At 47.0% G+C, this 23,397-nt stretch overlaps 1 protein-coding gene across 1 annotated transcript in view; it reads left to right on the top strand.

The window, feature by feature from the left end:
• The first annotated feature begins 294 nt into the window (after positions 1 to 294).
• Positions 295 to 23,397, top strand: part of NCR3LG1 (natural killer cell cytotoxicity receptor 3 ligand 1) — a 127,642-nt gene continuing 104,539 nt past the window's right edge. The window contains exons 1-2 of the mRNA XM_069739742.1: positions 295 to 416; positions 22,256 to 22,594. Of these exons, the coding sequence (XP_069595843.1) occupies positions 362 to 416; positions 22,256 to 22,594 (394 nt within the window). The 5' untranslated portion in view covers positions 295 to 361. The remainder of the gene's footprint in view (positions 417 to 22,255; positions 22,595 to 23,397) is intronic.

Here is a 23,397-nt window from a genome sequence, read left to right as displayed (position 1 = left end):
AGTATATAGCGGCATGTGTAGTGTCAGTATATAGCAGTGTGTGTAGTGTCAGTATATAGCAGTGTGTGTAGTGTCAGTATATAGCAGTGTGTGTAGTGTCGGTATATAGCAGTGTGTGTGGTGTCAGTATATAGCGGTGTGTGTAGTGTCAGTATATAGCGGCATGTGTAGTGTCAGTATATAGCAGTGTGTGTAGTGTCGGTATATAGCAGTGTGCGTGTGTTATCGGTATCAGTAGGTGTCAGACTTGTTCTTGTGTTTAGAAGTGAAACTGAAACTGCAGCATGTGAGGGAGGCGACTACACAGCGGCCATTACAAGGAGGAATCTGCTGCTCTCCGGATCACAGAGCTGTGAACGAAATGAAGGATCTCAAAAATCCCCTCTATATACTGCTGATATCACTGGTGACCGCAGGTTAGTGTCAGTACCGGGCAGTGTCGGACTGGAGCACCTTGGGCCCACTATGTAGCTACATAGAAATACATTCAAGACCATCAATTGTGCGGTAAAACACGCTAATATCAGGGCATAATATAAGGTAGTACATGTCTTAATTATGTAGCAGGGGTTGGGGTAACCCCCTCATAGAATATAAAGTAGCCCCCTCAGAGAATATAATGTAGCCTCCCACAGAAAATAATGCAGCCCCCCCCATAGAGTATAATGCAGATCCCTCATAGAATATAATGTAGCCTCCCTCATGGAATATAATGCAGGCCCCCTCATATAGTATGATGTAGCCACCTGAGAGAATAATGCAGCCCCCACATATAATATAATGCAGCCCCTCCACAGAATATAATGTAGCCCCCTCAGAGTATGCCAACCCCTCATAAGGCAGCCCCCAATAGAATATTCTGTATCCTCTCATAGTGCATAATGCAGCTCCCCTCATATAGTATGATGTAGCCCCCTCAGAGAATAATGCAGCCCCCACAGAATTATAATGTAGCCCCCTCATAGGGTATAATGCAGCCCCCCTGAGAGGGTATAATGCAGCCCCCTCCACCATCATCATTTTTCTCCCCCTCCACCATTGTACTCATTACCACCTCCATCATTGCCTCCTTCCCCACCACCATTGTCCTTTCCACCACTAACATCTTTCTCCTTTACACCACAACATCATTGCTTTCTTCCCCACCATCATCATTGCCCCCACCACCATCATCATCATCATTGCCCCACCACCATCATCATCATCATCATTGCCTCCAGCACCATCATCATTGCCCCCACCACCATCATCATTGCCTCCAGCACTATTATCATTGCCCCCACCACCATCATCATTGCCTCTAGCACCATCATCATTGCTCCCACCACCATCATCATTGCCCCCACCACCATCATCATTGCCTCCAGCACCATCATCATTGCCCCCACCACCACCATCATCATTGCCCCCACCACCACCATCATCATTGCCTCCAGCACCATCATCATTGCCTCCAGCACCATCATCATTGCCTCCAGCAGCATCATCATCATTGCTTCCAGCACCATCATCATCATTGCCTCCATCATCATCATCATTGCCCCACCACCATCATCATTGCCTCCATCACCATTGCCCCCACCACCATCATCATTGCCCCTCCACCATCATCATTGCCCCACCACCATCATCATCATTGCCTCCACCACCATCATCATTGCCTCTCCCCACACACACACAGCTGCACACATGGAGGCAGAGACACACACACACATATCACCCACTCACCTCTCCGCACGTTCCCAGCAGCCGCAGCACATCCCGGCAACTTTCTGTCTGAAACAGCCGCGCTAAATGATGACGTCATCCAGCCGCGCTGATTCAGACAGGAAGTGCCGGGCAGGAAGGAGGACGGCGTGGATCCCGGCAGCTCTGCTCTGGTCCCAAGCTCCCGGGATCGCAATCAAGGATCGCCGCCCTTTAGGTGCCCACCTCTGGGGGCCCCCCATTCAGCAGCAGCGGCGGGCAGTGTTAGCCTCAGCCTGTGGCTAACGCTGCCTGCCATTAAAGTGAAATGGTATTCATGCCTCTCCATGCCCATGGGGGCGTGGGGAGGCGTGAATATTCATTTCTCTTTAGCAGCGGGGACAGGCTCCTGTCCATCTGCTGCTCTCTGGCACCAGAAGGGCCCCCCTTGACTCGGGCCCCATAGCAGCTGGGTGTGCCGCTATTAGCGACACTCCACTGGCTGGGGGGCCCCTGGAGCAGTGGGGGCTCTAGGCAGCTGCTGGCCAATATGCCAGCAGGTGTCAGTGCCTGGGCCCACCGGAAAAACCTCCGGTTCTCCGGTGGGCCAGTCCGACCCTGGTGCCGGGTCATTACTGGTGACCTCAGGTTAGTGTCAGTGCTGGGTCATTACTGGTGACCTCAGGTTAGTGTCTGTGCCGGGTCATTACTAGTGACCTCAGGTTACTGTCAGTGTCGGCTCATTACTGGTAACCTCAGGATAGTGTCTATGCTGGGTCATTACTGGTGACCTCAGGTTAGTGTCAGTGCTGGGTCATTACTGGTGACCTCAGGTTAGTGTCAGTGCCGAGTTACTACTGGTGACTCCGGGTTAGTGTCTGTGCCGGGTCATTACTGGTGACCTCAGGATAGTGTCAGTGGCGGGTCATTACTGGTGACCTCAGGTTAGTGTCAGTGCCGGGTCATTACTGGTGACCTCGGGTTAGTGTCTGTGCCGGGTCATTATTGGTGACCTCAGGATAGTGTCTATGCTGGGTCATTACTGGTGTCCTCAGGTTAGTATCAGTGTCGGGTCATTACTGGTAACCTCGGACTAGTGTCAGTGTCGGGTCATTACTGGTGACCTCAGGTTACTGTCAGTGCCGGCTCATTACTGGTGACCTCAGGTTAGTGTCTATGCTGGGTCATTACTGGTGACCTCAGCTTAGTGTCAGTGCTGGGTCATTACTGGTGACCTCAGGTTAGTGTCAGTGCTGGGTCATTACTGGTGACCTCAGGTTAGTGTCAGTGCCGAGTTATTACTGGTGACCCCGGGTTAGTGTTTGTGCCGGGTCATTACTGGTGACCTCAGGATAGTGTCTATGCTGGGTCATTACTGGTGACCTCAGGTTAGTGTCAGTGGCGGGTCATTACTGGTGACCTCAGGTTAGTGTCAGTGGCGGGTCATTACTGGTGACCTCAGGATAGTGTCTATGCTGGGTCATTACTGGTGACCTCAGGTTAGTGTCAGTGCCGGGTCATTACTGGTGACCTCAGGTTACTGTCAGTAACCGTTTAATCGAAGCTGGTGGCAGTGATACCGTGCAGACTTTTGGGTTATGCTGAAGCGACTGTGGCGTTGCTAATTATTGTTCCTGCCTGAGTGGGAGTAGTTTATCGCCTCGCTGCAGCGTGCCCAATAGCCAGTACATAGCAGGCAGCCTTTCTGGCGACTAATTACCCTAGGTGCAGTACCTAATCTGACCTGAGAGTAAGGGGGGCGCCAGAGAGCTGCAAGTGTTAAGTGGAACTGTAAGCGGGATATACATAAATCCCTGCAGTTTGTGGTATATTGAAAGCAGTGGGATACCTAGAATAAGCCCCTGCTGTAAACTAAGAGGTCAATAGCCTTGTGTGTGTTTTCTCATCACATCGTGGAGTGGAGGGATAACTAAGATAAGCCCCCCTGCACATGTGATAGCCGTCTGTTGGCCTAAAGTCACCTCAATCCGTGACGTAGGGGTGACGGTCACGGTGTGAATCCTGACCCAACTAACCTCAGGTTAGTGTCAGTGTTGTGTTATTACTGGTAAACTCTGGTAAGTGTCAGTGTCGGGTCATTAATGGTGACCTCAGGTTAGTGTCAGTGCCGGTTCATTACTGGTGACTTCAAGTTAGTCTCAGTGCCGGGTCATTACTGGTGACCTCAGGTTAGTGTCAGTGCCGGATCATTACTGGTGACCTCAGGTTAGTGTCAGTGTTGTGTCATTACTGGTGACTTCAGGTTAGTGTCAGTACCGGGTTATTACTGCTGATATCACTGGTGATTACACTGATTGCCGGCGGTGGGTTGTTGTTGGTCTTTTTTCCCGACATTACACTGATATAAGGACAGTTGGTGTCGGCTGCAGCGCTTCTTGTTCGGCGCAGGTTACCACCTCTGTGTCACCCCCTGCAGGGAGATCATAGAAATATAAAAAGCTTGACTCAAAGCCTCAATGTTCATCTGAGAATTCTTAATATTACAATGAATTTATATTCTGTTTCATCATATAACGGATTTATAGCTGAGAATGCCGGATCCATGACTAATCCAAGCCTAAGGGGCTCAGTGCAGGGTCCATATGACACTATGTAACATACATAGTAACATAGTTAGCAAAGCCGAAAACAGATATTTGTCCACCCAGTTCAGCCTATATTCCGTCAGAATAAATCCCCAGATCTATGTCCTTCTAAAGAACCTAAGGCTATGTTCACACGTTCCTGATTTCCCTCCTTTTTTTTCAGGACTAAAAACCGCAGCTCTTGGCAGAAAACGCAGGTCCTTTTTTTGGTGCTTTTTTGGTGCGTTTTTTGATGCAGTTTTCTATGCAGAGTCTGTTTGTTTTCCTCAGGATAGTGTCTATGCTGGGTCATTACTGGTGACATCAGGTTAGTGTCAGTGTCGGGTCATTACTGGTAACCTCGGACTAGTGTCAGTGTCGGGTCATTACTGGTGACATCGAGTTACTGTCAGTGCCGGGTCATTACTGGTGACATCAGGTTACTGTCAGTGTCGGGTCATTACTGGTGACCTCAGGTTACTGTCAGTGCCGGGTCATTACTGGTGACATCAGGTTACTGTCAGTGTCGGGTCATTACTGGTGACTTCAGGTTACTGTCAGTGCCGGATCATTACTGATGACCTCAGGTTAGTGTCAGTGCCGGGTCATTACTGGTGACCTCAGGTTACTGTCAGTTCCGGGTCATTACTGGTGACCTCAGGTTACTGTCAGTGCCGGGTCATTACTGGTGACCTCAGGTTACTGTCAGTGCCGGGTCATTACTGGTGTGGTGACATCAGGTTACTGTCAGTGGCGGGTCATTACTGGTGACATCAGGTTACTGTCAGTGTCGGGTCATTACTGGTGACCTCAGGTTAGTGTCAGTGCCGAGTTATTACTGGTGACCCCGGGTTAGTGTTTGTGCCGGGTCATTACTGGTGACCTCAGGATAGTGTCTATGCTGGGTCATTACTGGTGACCTCAGGTTAGTGTCAGTGGCGGGTCATTACTGGTGACCTCAGGTTAGTGTCAGTGGCGGGTCATTACTGGTGACCTCGGGTTAGAGTCTGTGCCGGGTCATTACTGGTGACCTCAGGATAGTGTCTATGCTGGGTCATTACTGGTGACCTCAGGTTAGTGTCAGTGCCGGGTCATTACTGGTGACCTCAGGTTACTGTCAGTTCCGGGTCATTACTGGTGACCTCAGGTTAGGGACAGTGCCGAGTCATTACTGGTGACCTCTGGTTAGTGTCAGTGCCGGGTCATTACTGGTGACATCAGGTTAGTGTCAGTGCCGGGTCATTACTGGTGACCTCAGGTTACTATCAGTGCCGGGTCATTATTGGTGACCTCAGGTTAGTGTCAGTGCCGGGTCATTACTGGTGACCTCAGGTTACTATCAGTGTCGGGTCATTACTGGTGACCTCAGGTTAGTGTCAGTGCCGGGTCGTTATTGGTGACCTCAGGTTACTGTCAGTGCTGGGTCATTACTGGTGACCTCAGGCTAGTGTCAGTGCCGGGTCATTACTGGTGACCTCAGGCTAGTGTCAGTGCTGGTTCATTACTGGTGACCTCAGTTTAGTGTCAGTGCTGGGTCATTACTGGTGACCTTCGGTTAGTGTCAGTGCCGGGTCATTACTGGTGACCTCATGTTAGTGTCAGTGCTGGGCCATTACTGGTGACCTCAAGTTAGTGTCAGTGCCGGGTCGTTATTGGTGACCTCAGGTTAGTGTCAGTGCCGGGTCATTACTGGTGACCTCAGGTTAGTGTCAGTGCCGGGTCATTACTGGTGACCTCAGGTTAGTGACAGTGCCGGGTCATTACTGGTGACATCAGGTTAGTGTCAGTGCCGGGTCATTACTGGTGACATCAGGTTAATGTCAGTGCCGAGTTATTACTGGTGACCTCGGGTTAGTGTCAGTGTCGGGTCATTACTGGTGACCTCAGGTTACTGTCAGTGCCGGGTCATTACTGGTGACCTCAGGTTACTGTCAGTGCCGGGTCATTACTGGGGACATCAGGTTACTATCAGTGCTGGGTCATTACTGGTGACATCAGGTTAGTGACAGTGCCGGGTCATTACTGGTGACATCAGGTTACTGTCAGTGCTGGGTCATTACTGGTGACATCAGGTTAGTGTCAGTGCCGGGTAATAAATGGTGACATCAGGTAAGTGTCAGTTCCGAGTTATTACTGGTAACCTCGGATTAGTGACAGTGCCGGGTCATTACTGGTGACCTCAGGTTAGTGTCAGTGCCGGGTCATTACTGGTGACCTCAGGTTAGTGTCAGTGCCGGGTTATTACTGGTGACCTCAGGTTAGTGACAGTGCCGGGTCATTACTGGTGACATCAGGTTAGTGTCAGTGCCGGGTCATTACTGGTGACATCAGGTTAATGTCAGTGCCGAGTTATTACTGGTGACTTCGGGTTAGTGTCAGTGCTGGGTAATAAATGGTGACATCAGGTAAGTGTCAGTACCGAGTTATTACTGGTAACCTCGGATTAGTGACAGTGCCGGGTCATTACTGGTGACCTCAGGTTAGTGTCAGTGCCGGGTCATTACTGGTGTCACGATATGGTATGAAATATCATAAGTAGTTCTCTTGCTAGCCTGCGTGGGCTAAGCCCCCCTTCTTGGAGTGATACTGCAAATTCCTGGCTTTCCTTCTCAGAGAGTGTGGGGGTTAGGAGAGCCAAAAGTATTTACAACCGCCATTTCCTGTTTAAGCTCTTGTTCAGCTATAAGTGAAGTAGAAACTTCGAGGATCCATGAGAGATTCTTTGTTTAGTTTTTGTTAGATATTAGGCAAACGATTTAAGCTAGACATACGAAAATATATATTATTATTCTCACTCGGTGTACCTACCCATTCCCCGAAACACGGGCTTCTAACTCCGTCTGGTAAAGAAGTAGGGTTTTCTCTGTAAATATGTATCCCAGATAGGACATATTTGATCTCATTAGAATGCTCACGTTAATCCGAGATGAATGATGGATTTGTTAGGACTATGAGATGTTTTGTAGCAGAATTATAGAAATTAGATATAGGTTAGGGTAAAATCAGTAAACTGAAGAGGTAGGAGGGACGAGGTGATCCAACCCCTTTCTGGGATGTTACAGGCTTAAGCTATAACTGTCTGCACACATCCCCAGCTTCTTTCTTGTCCTATTTTCCTGGAAGAGCTGAGTACATCCCATGAGTTGGGACGTATGGAAAACTGCCCTAGCCTGGTTGCCTGTCATGCTTTGAACATGTGAGTGTTGCTTTTTCTCATTTATTCCCTTTATGTTATAATTACCCTTGTACATATTTGCAATTGTCTCATTTATAACATCTTTATAAAATATTTTTGATAAAGCACTGCCTAATTTTTTATGGGATATAATATTATATGTTAGTTCATTCTCCATGCTCTAAACGCACCCTGTCTCTGGAAGAGAATTACGCTACTGTGTTGGGTTAGCTTCGGACCCGTTTAATCGAAGCTGGTGGCAGTGATACCGTGCAGACTTTTGGGTTATGCTGAAGCGACTGTGGCGTTGCTAATTATTGTTCCTGCCTGAGTGGGAGTAGTTTATCGCCTCGCTGCAGCGTGCCCAATAGCCAGTACATAGCAGGCAGCCTTTCTGGCGACTAATTACCCTAGGTGCAGTACCTAATCTGACCTGAGAGTAAGGGGGGCGCCAGAGAGCTGCAAGTGTTAAGTGGAACTGTAAGCGGGATATACATAAATCCCTGCAGTTTGTGGTATATTGAAAGCAGTGGGATACCTAGAATAAGCCCCTGCTGTAAACTAAGAGGTCAATAGCCTTGTGTGTGTTTTCTCATCACATCGTGGAGTGGAGGGATAACTAAGATAAGCCCCCCTGCACATGTGATAGCCGTCTGTTGGCCTAAAGTCACCTCAATCCGTGACGTAGGGGTGACGGTCACGGTGTGAATCCTGACCCAACTAACCTCAGGTTAGTGTCAGTGTTGTGTTATTACTGGTAAACTCTGGTAAGTGTCAGTGTCGGGTCATTAATGGTGACCTCAGGTTAGTGTCAGTGCCGGTTCATTACTGGTGACTTCAAGTTAGTCTCAGTGCCGGGTCATTACTGGTGACCTCAGGTTAGTGTCAGTGCCGGATCATTACTGGTGACCTCAGGTTAGTGTCAGTGTTGTGTCATTACTGGTGACTTCAGGTTAGTGTCAGTACCGGGTTATTACTGCTGATATCACTGGTGATTACACTGATTGCCGGCGGTGGGTTGTTGTTGGTCTTTTTTCCCGACATTACACTGATATAAGGACAGTTGGTGTCGGCTGCAGCGCTTCTTGTTCGGCGCAGGTTACCACCTCTGTGTCACCCCCTGCAGGGAGATCATAGAAATATAAAAAGCTTGACTCAAAGCCTCAATGTTCATCTGAGAATTCTTAATATTACAATGAATTTATATTCTGTTTCATCATATAACGGATTTATAGCTGAGAATGCCGGATCCATGACTAATCCAAGCCTAAGGGGCTCAGTGCAGGGTCCATATGACACTATGTAACATACATAGTAACATAGTTAGCAAAGCCGAAAACAGATATTTGTCCACCCAGTTCAGCCTATATTCCGTCAGAATAAATCCCCAGATCTATGTCCTTCTAAAGAACCTAAGGCTATGTTCACACGTTCCTGATTTCCCTCCTTTTTTTTCAGGACTAAAAACCGCAGCTCTTGGCAGAAAACGCAGGTCCTTTTTTTGGTGCTTTTTTGGTGCGTTTTTTGATGCAGTTTTCTATGCAGAGTCTGTTTGTTTTCTAGGAAGTTTTTTAGGGTTAAAATGGCTGAAAATACCCTAACCCCTACCCCTAACCCTACCCCTAACCCTACCCCTAACCCTAACCCTACCCCTAACCCTAACCCTACCCCTAACCCTATTCTAACCTTAGTGGAAAAAAAAAAAATTCTTAATTTTTTTATTGTCCCTACCTATGGGGGTGACAAAGGGGGGGGGGGGTCATTTACTATTTTTTTTATTTTGATCACTGAGATAGGTTATATCTCAGTGATCAAAATGCACTTTGTAATGAATCTGCCGGCCGGCAGATTCGGCGGGCGCACTGCGCATGCGCCTGCCATTTTGCAAGATGGCGGCGCCCAGGGAGAAGACGGCCGGACGGACACCGGGAGGCCAGGTAAGTATAAGGGGGGAGATGAGGGCACGGGGGGGGGGGGGGGCGTCGGAGCACGGGGGGTGGCATCGGAGCATGGGGGGGTGGCATCGGAGCATGGGGGGGTGGGATTGGGGCACGGGGGGGCAGCCACACTGCAGCGGTTCTGCACCACAAACCGCAGAAAACCCGCAGATATTTTTTTCATCTGCGGGTTTTACTGCGGGTTTGACCTCACAATGGAGGTCTATGGGTGCAGAACCGCTGCAGTTCCGCAAAAAGAAGTGACATGGTACTTCTTTTTTACCGCGGCTATTCAGTGCGGCTTTTTTCGCGATTTTCTGCAATGTGGGCACAGCAGTTCCTGTTTTCCATAGGGTATATTGTAATGTACCCTGCATGGAAAACAGCTGCGGACCCGCGGCGATTCCGCATGAAAAAAAGGATGGTGTGAACATGGCCTAATAACTGTAATATTGTTACACTCCAGGAAGATATCCGGGCCTCTGTTGAACTCCTCGACTGAATTCGCCATCACCACCTCCTCAGGCAAGGAATTCCAGATTCTCACTGCCCTAACAGTAAAGAATCCTATGTTGGTGGAAAAACCTTTTCTTCTCCAAATGCAGAGAATGCCCCCTTGTGACCATCACTTTCCTTGGTATAAACAGATCCTTGGAGAGATATTTGTATTGTCCCTTTATGTACTTATATATGGTTATTAGATCGCCCCTTAGTCGTTTTTTTTCTAGACTAAATAATCCTAATTTTGCTAATTTCTGCAGGTATTGTAACCCATCCCCTTGATTAATTTTGTTGCCCTCCTTTGTACTCGCTCTAGTTCCATTATATCCTTCCTGAGCATCGGTGCCCAAAACTGGACACAGTACTCCATGTGCGGTCTAACCAGGGATTTGTACAGAGGCAGTATAATGCTCTCATCATGTGTATCCAGACCTTTTTTAATGCACCCTATGATCCTGTTTGCCTTGGCAGCCGCTGCCTGGCACTGGCTGCTCCAGGTAAGTTTATCATTAACTAGGATCCCCAAGTCCTTCTCCCTGTCAGATTTACCCAGTGGTTTCCCATTCAGTGTGTAATGGTGATATTGATTCCTTCTTCCCATGTGTATAACCTTACATTTATCATTGTTAAACCGCATCTGCCACCTTTCAGCCCAAGTTTCCAACTTATCCAGATCCATCTGTAGCAGAATACTATCTTCTCTTGTATTGACTGCTTTACGTAGTTTTGTATCATCTGCAAATATTTATATTTTACTTTGTAAACCTTCTACCAGATCGTTAATAAATATGTTGAAGAGAAGAGGTCCCAACACCGACCCCTGCGGTCCCCATTGGTCACAGCGACCCAGTTAGAGACTATACCATTTATAACCACCCTCTGCTTTCTATCACTAAGCCAATTACTTACCCATTTACACACATTTTCCCCCAGACCAAGCATTCTCATTTTGTGTACCAACCTCTTGTGCGGCACGATATCAAACGCTTCGGAAAAATCAAGATATACCACGTCCAATGACTCACCGTGGTCCAGCCTATAGCTTACTTCTTCATAAAAACTGATTAGATTGGTTTGACAGGAGCAATTTCTCATAAACCCATGCTGATATGGAGTTACACAGTTATTCTCATTGAGATAATCCAGAATAACATCCTTCAGCAACCCTTCACATATTCTACCAAAAATAGAGGTTAGACTTAGGCTTCTTTCACACTTCCGTCTGCACGGGGCCGTTACAAAGCGTCAGCGCGACGTACCGATGGATGTTGTTAAAATTCGGCACAACGTGGGCAGCGGATGCAGTTTTCCAACACATCCGCTGCCCATTCAAAAGTCCCGGGAAGGAGCTAGAGATCTCCGCCCGGGCATGCGCATTCCAAAGTGCAGGATGCGGCGTACAAAAAAACGTTCCCTTGAACGTTTTTTCGTGACGACGGTCCGCCAAAACACGACGCATCCAGTGCACGATGGACGCAACGTGTGGCCATATGTCGTGATCCATCGGCAATACAAGTCTATGGGAAAAAAACGCATCCTGCGGGCACATTTGCAGGATGCGTTTGTTTCCCAAAACGACGCATTGTGACGGATCTAAAAAGACGGAAGTGTGAAAGAAGCCTTACTGGCTTATAATTTCCAGGTTCACTTTTAGAGCCCTTTTTGAATATTGGTACCACATTTGCTATGCGCCAGTCCTGCGGAACAGACCCATCACTATATAGTCCCTAAATATAAGAAATAATGGCTTGTCTATCACATTACTTAGTTTTCTTAGTACTTGTGGGTGTATGCCATCCGGACCCGGAGATTTATTTATTTTAACCCCATAACCCCCAGTTTTTTTCGGTTTTGTGTTTTCTTTTTTCACTCCCCACCTTCCCGGAGCCATAACTTTTTTATTTTTCCGTCAATTTGGCCATATGAGGGATTATTTTTTGCGGACGAGTTGTACTTTTGAACGACATCATTGGTTTCACCATGTTGTGTACTAGAAAATTGGAAAAAAATTCCAAGTGTGGTGAAATTGCAAAAAAGTGCAATCCCACACTTGTTTTTTGTTTGGCTTTTTTGCTAGGTTCACTAAATGCTAAAACTGACCTGCCATTGTGATTGTCCAGGTCACTACATGTTCATAGACACCAAATATGTCAAGGTTATTTTTTATCTAAGTGGTAAAAAAAATTCCAAACTTTGCTAAAAAAATTAAAAATTGCACCATTTTCCGATACCCGTAGCGTCTCCATTTTTCGTGATCTCGGATTGGGTGAGGGCTTATTTTTTGCGTGCTGAGCTGACGGTTTCAATTACCGTATATCATTTTGGTGCAGATATGTTCTTTTGATCGCCCGTTATTGCATTTTAATGCAATGTTGCCGCGACCAAAAAAACGTAATTCTGGCGTTTTTTATTTTTTTCTCGCTATTCCATTTAGCGATCAGGTTAATCCTTTTTTTTATTGATAGATCAAGCGATTCTGAATGCGGCGATACCAAATATGTGTAGGTTTGATTTTTTTTTTTTGTTTTATTTTGAATGGGGCGAAAGGGGGGTGATTTAAACTTTTATATATTTTTAATTTTTTCATATTTTTAAAAACATTTATTTTTTACTTTTGCCATGCTTCAATAGCTTCCATTGGATGCTAGGAGCTGGCATAGCCTGACCGGCTCTGCTACATAGAGGCGAAGCTCAGATCACCCCCATGTAGTAGAATTACATCATTGCTATGAGCCCCGATCACAGGGGGGCGCTCACAGCAATCTGGCATCAACAACCATAGAGGTCTGCAGGAGACCTCTGGTTGTCGTGCTCACGCACCGATGACCCCCGATCATGTGATGGGGGTCAGCGGTGAGCGCGATGGCCGGAAGCACTTGTTAAATGCCGCTGTCAGAGTTTGACAGCCACATTTAACTAGTTAATAGGTGCGGGCGGATCATGATTCCGCCCACGCCTATTGCGGGCACATGTCAGCATGTCACATGTTCAAAACAGCTGAAATGTCCCGGCTTTGATGCGGGCTCACCGCCGGAGCCTGCATCAAAGTGGGGGTTCTGCCATCGGACATACTATTCTGTCCGATGGCAGAAAGGGGTTAATCTTATTTAGCCGGTTTCACACCTCTTCTTGGGTTAGATTGGTGACCCTTAACCCCTTCATGACCCAGCCTATTTTGACCTTAAAGACCTTGCCGTTTTTTGCAATTCTGACCAGTGTCCCTTTATGAGGTAATAACTCAGGAACGCTTCAACGGATCCTAGCGGTTCTGAGATTGTTTTTTCGTGACATATTGGGCTTCATGTTAGTGGTAAATTTAGGTCAATAAATTCTGCGTTTATTTGTGATAAAAACGGAAATTTGGCGAAAATTTTGAAAATTTCGCAATTTTCACATTTTGAATTTTTATTCTGTTAAACCAGAGAGATATGTGACACAAAATAGTTAATAAATAACATTTCCCACATGTTTACTTTACAACAGCACAATTTTGGAAACAAAATTTTTTTTTGTTAGGAAGTTATAAGGGTTAAAATTTGACCAGCGATTTGTCATTTTTACAACGAAATTTACAAAACCATTTTTTTTAGGGACCACCTCACATTTGAAGTCAGTTTGAGGGGTCTATATGGCTGAAAATACCCAAAAGTGACACCATTCTAAAAACTGCACCCCTCAAGGTACTCAAAACCACATTCAAGAAGTTTATTAACCCTTCAGGTGCTTCACAGCAGCAGAAGCAACATGGAAGGAAAAAATGAACATTTAACTTTTTAGTCACAAAAATTATCTTTTAGCAACAATTTTTTTATTTTCCCAATGGTAAAAGGAGAAACTGAACCACGAAAGTTGTTGTCCAATTTGTCCTGAGTACGCTGATACCTCATATGTGGGGGTAAACCACTGTTTGGGCGCACGGCAGGGCTTGGAAGGGAAGGAGCGCCATTTGACTTTTTGAATCAAAAATTGGCTCCACTCTTTAGCGGACACCATGTCACGTTTGGAGAGCCCCCGTGTGCCTAAAAATTGGAGCTCCCCCACAAGTGACCCCATTTTGGAAACTAGACGCCCCAAGGAACTTATCTAGATGCATAGTGAGCACTTTGAACCCCCAGGTGCTTCACAAATTGATCCGTAAAAATGAAAAAGTACTTTTTTTTCACCAAAAAATTCTTTTAGCCTCAATTTTTTCATTTTCACATGGGCAACAGGATAAAATGGATTCTAAAATGTGTTGGGCAATTTCTCCTGAGTACACCAATACCTCACATGTGGGGGTAAACCACTGTTTGGGCACATGGTAAGGCTCGGAAGGGAAGGAGTGCCATTTGACTTTTTGAATGAAAAATTATTTCCATTGTTAGCGGACACCATGTCGCGTTTGGATAGCTCCTGTGTGCCTAAACATTGGCGCTCCCCCACAAGTGACCCCATTTTGGAAACTAGACCCCCCAAGGAACTTATTTAGATGCCTAGTGAGCACTTTAAACACTCAGGTGCTTCACAAATTGATCTGTAAAAATGAAAAAGTACTTTTTTTTCACAAAAAAATTCTTTTCGCCTCAATTTTTTCATTTTCACATGGGCAGTAGGATAAAATGGATCATAAAATTTGTTGGGCAATTTCTCCCGAGTACGTCGATACCTCGTATGTGGGGGTAAACCACTGTTTGGGCACTCGGCAGGGCTCGGAAGGGAACATTGGAGCTCCCCCACAAGTGACCCCATTTTGGAAACTAGACCCCCCAAGGAACTTATCTAGATGCATATTGAGCACTTTAAACCCCCAGGTGCTTCACAGAAGTTTATAACGCAGAGCCATGAAAATAAAAAATAATTTTTCTTTCCTCAAAAATGATTTTTTAGCCTGGAATTTCCTATTTTGCCAAGGATAATAGGAGAAATTGGACCCCAAATATTGTTGTCCAGTTTGTCCTGAGTACGCTGATACCCCATATGTGGGGGTAAACCCCTGTTTGGGCGCACGGCAGGGCTCGGAAGGGATGGCACGCCATTTGGCTTTTTAAATGGAAAATTAGCTCCAATCATTAGCGGACACCATGTCACGTTTGGAGAGCCCCTGTGTGCCTAAACATTGGAGATCCCCCAGAAATGACACAATTTTGGAAACTAGACCCCCAAAGGAACTAATCTAGATGTGTGGTGAGGACTTTGAACCCCCAAGTGCTTCACAGAAGTTTATAACGCAGAGCCATGAAAATAAAAAAAAAAAATTATTTTCTCAAAAATGATCTTTTAGCCTGCAATTTTTTATTTTCCCAAGGGTAACAGGAGAAATTTGACCCCAAAAGTTGTTGTCCAGTTTCTCCTGAGTACGCTGATACCCCATATGTGGGGGTAAATCACTGTTTGGGCACATGCCGGGGCTCGGAAGTGAAGTAGTGACGTTTTGAAATGCAGACTTTGATGGAATGCTCTGTGGGCGTCACGTTGCGTTTGCAGAGCCCCTGATGTTGCTTAACAGTAGAAACCCCCCACAAGTGACCCCATTTTGGAAACTAGACCCCCAAAGGAACTTATCTAGATGTTTGGTGAGCACTTTGAACCCCCAAGTGCTTCACAGACGTTTACAACGCAGAGCCGTGAAAATAAAAAATCATTTTTCTTTCCTCAAAAATTATGTTTTAGCAAGCATTTTTTTTGATTCACAAGCGTAACAGGAGAAATTGGACCCCAGTAATTGTTGCGCAGTTTGTCCTGAGTATGCTGGTACCCCATGTGGGGGTAAACCACTGTTTGGGCACACGTCAGGGCTCGGAAGTGAGGGAGCACCATTTGACTTTTTGAATACGAGATTGGCTGGAATCAATGGTGGCGCCATGTTGCGTTTGGAGACCCCTGATGTGCCTAAACAGTGGTAACCCCTCAATTCTAACTCCAACCCTAACCCCAACACACCCCTAACCCTAATCCCAACTGTAGCCATAACCCTAATCACAACCCTAACCACAACCCTAATTCCAACCCTAACCCTAAGGCTATGTGCCCACGTTGCGGATTCGTGTGAGATATTTCCGCACCATTTTTGAAAAATCGGCGGATTTTCCGCGGATTTCCAGTGTTTTTTGTGCGGATTTCACCTGCGGATTCCTATTGAGGAACAGGTGTAAAACGCTGCGGAATCCGCACAAAGAATTGACATGCTGCGGAAAATACAACGCAGCGTTTCCGCGCGGTATTTTCCGCACCATGGGCACAGCGGATTTGGTTTTTCATATGTTTACATGGTACTGTAAACCTGATGGAACACTGCTGCGAATCCGCAGCGGCCAATCCGCAGCCAAATCCGCACAGTGTGCACATAGCCTAATTCTAAAGGTATGTGCACACGCTGCGGAAAACGCTGCGGATCCGCAGCAGTTTCCCATGAGTTTACAGTTCAATGTAAACCTACGGGAAACAAAAATCGCTGTGCCCATGCTGCGGAAAAACTGCACGGAAACGCAGCGGTTTACATTCCGCAGCATGTCACTTCTTTGTGCGGATTCCGCAGCGGTTTTACAACTGCTCCAATAGAAAATCGCAATTGTAAAACCGCAGTGAAATGCGCAGAAAAACCACGGTAAATCCGCCATAAATCCGCAGCGGTTTAGCACTGCGGATTTATCAAATCCGCAGCGGAAAAATCCGCAGAGGACCAGAATACGTGTGCACATACCGAAACCCTACCCCTAGCCCTAACCCTACCCCTAACCCTACCCCTAACCCTACCCCTAACCCTACCCCTACCCCTAACCCTACCCCTAACCCTAACCCTACCCCTAACCCTACCCCTAACCCTACCCCTAACCCTACCCCTACCCCTAACCCTACCCCTAACCCTACCCCTAACCCTACCCCTACCCCTAACCCTACCCCTAACCCTAACCCTAGCCCTAACCCTACCCCTAACCCCTACCCCTAACCCTACCCCTACCCCTAACCCTACCCCTAACCCTACCCCTAACCCTACCCCTAACCCTACCCCTAACCCTACCCCTAACCCTACCCCTAACCCTATTCTAACATTAGTGGAAAAAAAAAAATTTCTTTATTTTTTTATTGTCCCTACCTATGGGGGTGACAAAGGGGGGGGGGGTCATTTATTATTTTTTTTATTTTGATCACTGAGATATAATCTATCTCAGTGATCAAAATGCACTTTGGAACGAATCTGCCGGCCGGCAGATTCGGCGGGCGCACTGCGCATGCGCCCGCCATTTTGGAAGATGGCGGCGCCCAGGGAGAAGACGGACGGGACCCCGGCTGGATCGGTAAGTATGATAGGGTGGGGGGGACCACGGGGGGGGGGGTAATCGGAGAGCGGGAGGGGTGGAACGGAGCACGGGGGGCGTGGAACGGAGCACGGGGGGGCTGGAATGGAGCACGGGGGGGTGGAACGGAGCACCGGGGGGGGGGGGGTGGATCGGAGTGCAGGGGGGGTGATTGGAGCACGGGGGGGTGATTGGAGCACGGGGGGAGCGGACAAGAGCACGGGGGGGAGCGGAGCACTGGACGGAGGGGAGCCGGAGCAGTGTACCGGCCAGATCGGGGGGCTGGGGGGGCGATCGGTGGGGTGGGGTGGGGGCACATTAGTATTTCCAGCCATGGCCGATGATATTTCAGCATCGGCCATGGCTGGATTGTAATATTTCACCCGTTATAATAGGTGAAATATTACAAATCGCTCTGATTGGCAGTTTCACTTTCAACAGCCAATCAGAGCGATCGTAGCCACGAGGGGGTGAAGCCACCCCCCCTGGGCTAAACTACCACTCCCCCTGTCCCTGCAGATCGGGTGAAATGGGAGTTAACCCTTTCACCCGATCTGCAGGGACGCGATCTTTCCATGACGCCACATAGGCGTCATGGGTCGGATTGGCACCGACTTTCATGACGCCTACGTGGCGTCATGGGTCGGGAAGGGGTTAATATAGGGTTTTCATTGTTTCTTGGGATTTCACCTAGCATTTCATTTTCCACCGTGAATTCTTTTACTATTGATATAGTTGAAGAACAGTTTGGAATTAGTTTTACTCTCCTTAGCAATGTGCTTCTCCGTTTCCTTTTTGGAAGTTTTAATTAGTTTTTTAGATAAAGTATTTTTCTCCCTATAGTTTTTTAGAGCTTCAATGGTGTTATCCTGCTTTAGTAGTGCAAATGTTTAGCCACATTGGGTTTTTCCTATTTCTAGTCCTTTTATTCCCACAAGGTATAAACCGCTTACAGTGCCTATTTAGGATGTTCTTAAACATTTCCCATTTATTAAGGGAACTTAATCAACCAAATTAGGGGCATCTCTAAGCTGGTCAAACTTTGCCTTCCTAAAGTTCAGTGTTTTTTTGACTCCCTGACAAGTCCCCCTAGTGAAAGACAGGTGAAACTGTACAATATTGTGGTCGCTATTTCCTAGATGCCCGACCACCTGCAGATTTGTTATTCTGTTAGGTCTATTAGATAGTATTAGGTCTAAAAGTGCTGCTCCTCTGGTTGGATTCTGCACCAATTGTGAAAGATAATTTTTCTTGGTTATTAGCAGAAACCTGTTGCCTTTATGGGTTTCACAGGTTTCTGTTTCCCAGTTAATACCCGGGTAGTTAAAGTCCCCCATAACCAGGACCTCATTATGGGTTGCAGCTTCATCTATCTGCTTTAGAAGTAGACTTTCCATGCTTTCTGTTATATTTGGGGGTTTGTAACAGACCCCAATGAGAATTTTGTTACCATTTTTCCCTCCATGTATTTCAACCCATATGGACTCGACATCCTCATTCCCTTCGCTAATATCCTCCTTTAAAGTGGACTTTAGACAAGACTTTACATAAAGACAAACCCCTCCTCCTCTCCGATTTTTATGATCCTTTCTAAACAGAATGTAACCCTGTAAGTTAAATGCCCAGTCATAGCTTTATAATAATTATAATCTTTATATAGCGCTAACATATTCCGCAGCGCTTTACAGTTTTGCACACATTATCATCGCTGTCCCCGTTGGGGCTCACAATCTAAATTCCCTATCAGTATGTCTTTGGAATGTGGGAGGAAACCAGAGGAAACCCACGCAAACATGGAGAGAACATACTCTTTGCAGTTGTTGTCCTTGGTGGGGTTTGAACCCAGGACTCCAGCGCTGCAAGGCTGCAGTGCTATCCACTGAGCCACCGTGCTGCCCTGTATATAGTAGAGTGCTAACCACTGAGCCACCGTGCTGCCTCTTTCATCTAACCTTGTCTCAGTTATTCCCACTATGTCATAGTTACTTGTAGATATTTCTGCTTTTAGTTCTTCCATCTTGATTGTCAGGCTTCTGGGGTTTGCGAGCATGCAGTTGAGAGGATTTTGTTTTGTTCCAATTTCCTCCTTGTGGTTTGTTTTAGAAAATTTCTTACCTCCCTTCCGAGTATGTTGTCTTGGGTCTTTGCCGCACCTCTTGTCCTTCTTCCGTATATTTTCTGGCTTCATGTTCGAGTCTAACGTTTTTCTTCCCGTCCCCTCGTCTTCTAGTTTAACGCCCTCCTCACGAGTGTAGCGAGTCTTATGGCGAATGTGTATTTCCCAGGTTTGTTGAGGTGTAGTCCGTCTCTGGCGAGGAGTCCGTGGTACAGGTAGTTCACACCGTGGTCCACGAGTCCAAATCCTTGTTGTCTGCACCATCGTCTTAGCCAGTTGTTCACATCAAGGATCCTGTTCCATCTCCTGGTGCTATGCCCGTCTACTGGAAGAATAGAAGAAAAAAGCATTAAGCTACTCACCGGTAGCAGTTTTTTTTTTGGAGGCCCATAACGGCACCACGAGAGAGGGGATCCGCCCATTAGGAACAGGAAACCTACAGATACAAAAGGGCGGCACCTCTCCCACATATCAGTTGTTTTACAGAGCCTGAGAGGACTGCCGCGGTTAATGACAAGCATAATATACAATATGACATTTTTAATAAATTAACAATCCAGATATCACCCGGTGGAAAAGAAACCTTTTTTTTTTATTTTAAGAACGTGCAACCCCCACGTGAAAAGGGAGGGAACTAAGGGTGCCGTCATGGGCCTCCGAAAAAAACTGCTACCGGTGAGTAGCTTAATGCTTTATTCGGACTCCCATGACAGCACCATGAGAGATTTTACAGAGACGTAAACCATCTTAGGGAGGGACTATAGCCTGTAGCACCCTTAGCCCGAAGGTGAGATCAGAAGAGAACCCCAAGTCCAACCGATAATGTTTAAAAAAGGTGGAAGGGGGGATGACCATGTGGCCGCCTTACATATCTGATCTAGTGACGCTCCAGACCTTTCCGCCCAAGATGACGCCATGGCCCGGGTGGAATGTGCCTTCAGATTCCGCGGAGCTGGACCCCCACCTGCTGTGTAGGCGAGAGAGATAGCCTCCCTAATCCATCTAGCTAGTGTATACTTCGATGCTCTACCCCCTTTGCTAGAACCTTGGAAGGAAAGAAATAGTGCATTATCTCTTTTCCAACCATTGGTGACTGAGATATACTGTACAAGACATCTTCTAACATCTAGCGTATGAAGCTCTTCCTCTTTAGGATTAGAAGGATTAGGTATAAATGATGGTAGAACTAAAACTGATATGTGGGAGAGGTGCCGCCCTTTTGTATCTGTAGGTTTCCTGTTCCTAATGGGCAGATCCCCTCTCTCGTGGTGCCGTCATGGGAGTCCGAATAAACTACCTGTGCATCTCGTTCCTTTACTTTCTTCCCCAACTCTTCAAAGTTCTTGCAGATTGTCGGTAGCTCCTTCCTTGCCGTGTCATTGGTGCCAACATGTATCAGAAGAAATGGGTGGACGTCCTTGGAACTGACGAGCTTTGGTATCCTATCGGTCACATCCTTGATCTTCGCACCTGAGAGGCAGCAGACTTCTCTTGCGGTTATGTCCAGTCTGCAGATGGCTGTGGGCCATAACCAGGGGGTAACAAGGGGTCCGTATGACACTGGGGCGCCATAACCAGGGGGTAACAAGGGGGTCACTTCCTCCTCCTGTACAATGACTGATAACACAGTATCCAATGTTCAGAATATATTATGTCACAGCTCACCTCCCTTCACAATGACCTTTTGTTCAGAAGACATGTTGCCTTTAAATGACAGTGAACTATTCTCATGGCATTTAAAGGCATTGTCCAGTAGTTTTTATCAGATCGGTGGGGGCTCTGTTGTGAATTCTGCTCCTGGGCTCCCTCCGGTGGTTGTAAGTGGCACTTTTGTGAGTTCTGCTCTTGGGCTCCCTCTTGTGGTTTCAAGTGGTATGGCTGCTCCTTGGAGTTAGCTGTATTCAGCTGCCTCCACTTATTGTCTCCTCTCTCGCCTATTTAAGCCTGGCTGTTCCTTCAGCTAGTGCCACTTGTAAATGGTTCCTGGTTGGATTCACATCTCTTTGGAGTTCCCTGTTATCCTGACCAGTTCAGCAAAGCTAAGTTTTTGCTTACTTTTTCTGTCCATAGTTTGTGGACTTATCCATTCTGTGCTTTCTTTGTTTGTCCAGCATTTTCAGTTTGAATTGTTTTCTGTCTTGCTGGAAGCTCTGGGAAGCAGATTTGCCCTCCACACCTTTAGTCAGGTGTGGAGATTTTTGTAATCTCTGCGTGGATTTTTGTAGTGTTTTATACTGACCGCACAGTGTTCCATCCTGTCCTATCTATCAAGCTAGACTGGCCTCCTGTGCTCATCCTGGTTTCATTCTGTGTATGTCTTTTTCCTCTCCACTCACAGTCATTATTTGTGGGGGGCTAATCTATCCTTTGGGGATTTTCTCTGAGGCAAGATAGTTTTCCTGCTTCTGTCTTCAGGGGTAGTTAGCTCTTAGGCTGTGACGAGATGCCTAGGGAGAGTTAGGAGCATTCCACGGCTGCTTCTAGTGTTCTGTTGAGCTTAGGGACTGCGGTCAGTACAGTTACCACTTCCCTCAGAGCTCGTTCCATGTTGCTCCTAGACCACCGCATCATAACAGGGCTCAACACCCTGTTGTTGGGGCCAGCGGGGGCAGATATCCTCCTGGGTGGGTCTGCAGTGCCCCACTATACAGGTGACTGATCTGTGTAGGTCCGCTCCAGTACTGAACACATCCGGCTGCCGCCGCCAGCATCGGGCACGGTTGATCGGCATCCACCGATCTGACTTCATCTATCCTGGTCATAGACCCTTTATACACAGACCCAGGCAAACCATTTGGGGTAACAATCTTCAGCCTGTCCTCCAGAGACCAGCGACGGAGGAGATGGCTCAGCTCAATGTGTTCAAGTCTATAAAGCAAAGCCGAATAGTGAGCTGTGAAAACCAGGAGAAACACGGGCAGAATGCCTGATTGGTGTCATACGTGTTTGTTTTCTGACATGTTCTGTTATTTCTTCTTCAGATTGTCTGATCGTCACCATGAAGAAGATGCTGATCTCCGCGATGAGAGGGGACAATGTCACCATCCCATGTGAATTTTCTGAATTTTCTCCTAATAGAATCATTAATGTGCATTGGACAAAATCACAGGATGGAAAATCTCTGGGAGTTTACAACTTTATTCCTGGAAAACCTGAGGCCTTCAGAGAAGGATGTTACATGCAGCAGGAGAGCGACATACAGCGAGGAAACGCCGCACTGCACATCCCACAGGCACAGTTCAGTGATGACGGAGAGTACACCTGTACTGTTATAGTGACCCCAGAGTCCAGGGAAGGGAGAAGCATGCTGCTGGTGTCAGGTGAGCCACATGTGCGGGGGTGTCAGGGGAGCCATGTGTGTGGGGGGTGTCATGGTAGCCATACAGGTGTCATGACTAATTAATACTTGGTACAAAAGCCTTTGTTGGTGAAGAAGCTTCCAGATGCCTCCTATATGGAGAAACTAGTCGCAGGCAATTCTCAGGTGTAATGATGAGTGAACATGCCCCGACAATGTCTTAACCAAGCATGCTCAGGTGTTATCTGAGCATCTGGCTGTGCCCATGTATTATGCGTGTGTCCCTGTGGGTCCATGATTTGTGGCTGATAGACAGCCTGAGCACATGTGAGGATGGTGTGTATTATGGCATCCCAAGAGTTCAATCTTGGTCTCATCTGACCAGACTATATTATGCCAAATGTTGCGGAGCAAACTGTAAACGTGCTTGGCCGTGCTTTCTTGTACAGAAATTGAGTCTTGCGTGGTGAGCATGCATACAGCCCATGGAGGTTGTGTGGTGATTGTGCATATAGGCCATGGAGTATTCCATGGTGAGCATGCATACAGGCCATGGGAGTTGTGTGGTGAGCAAGCATACAGGCCATGAGGGTCGTGTGGTGAGTGTGCATATAGGCCATGGAGTATTCCATGGTGAGCGTGCATACAGGCCATGGGGGTTGTGTGGTGAGCGTACATACAGGCCATGGGAGTTGTGTGGTGAGCGTGCATACAGGCTATGAGGGTCGTGTGGTGAGTGTGCATATAGGCCATGGAGTACTGCATGGTGAGCATGCATTCAGGCCTTGGAGTATTGCATGGTGAGCGTGCATGCAGGCCATGGAG

Source organism: Ranitomeya imitator, chromosome 9, assembly GCF_032444005.1.
Source record: "Ranitomeya imitator isolate aRanImi1 chromosome 9, aRanImi1.pri, whole genome shotgun sequence".
NCBI lineage: Eukaryota > Metazoa > Chordata > Amphibia > Anura > Dendrobatidae > Ranitomeya > Ranitomeya imitator.
Note: the sequence above shows the minus strand (reverse complement) of the source record. Positions and strands in the feature narration are given on the sequence as shown.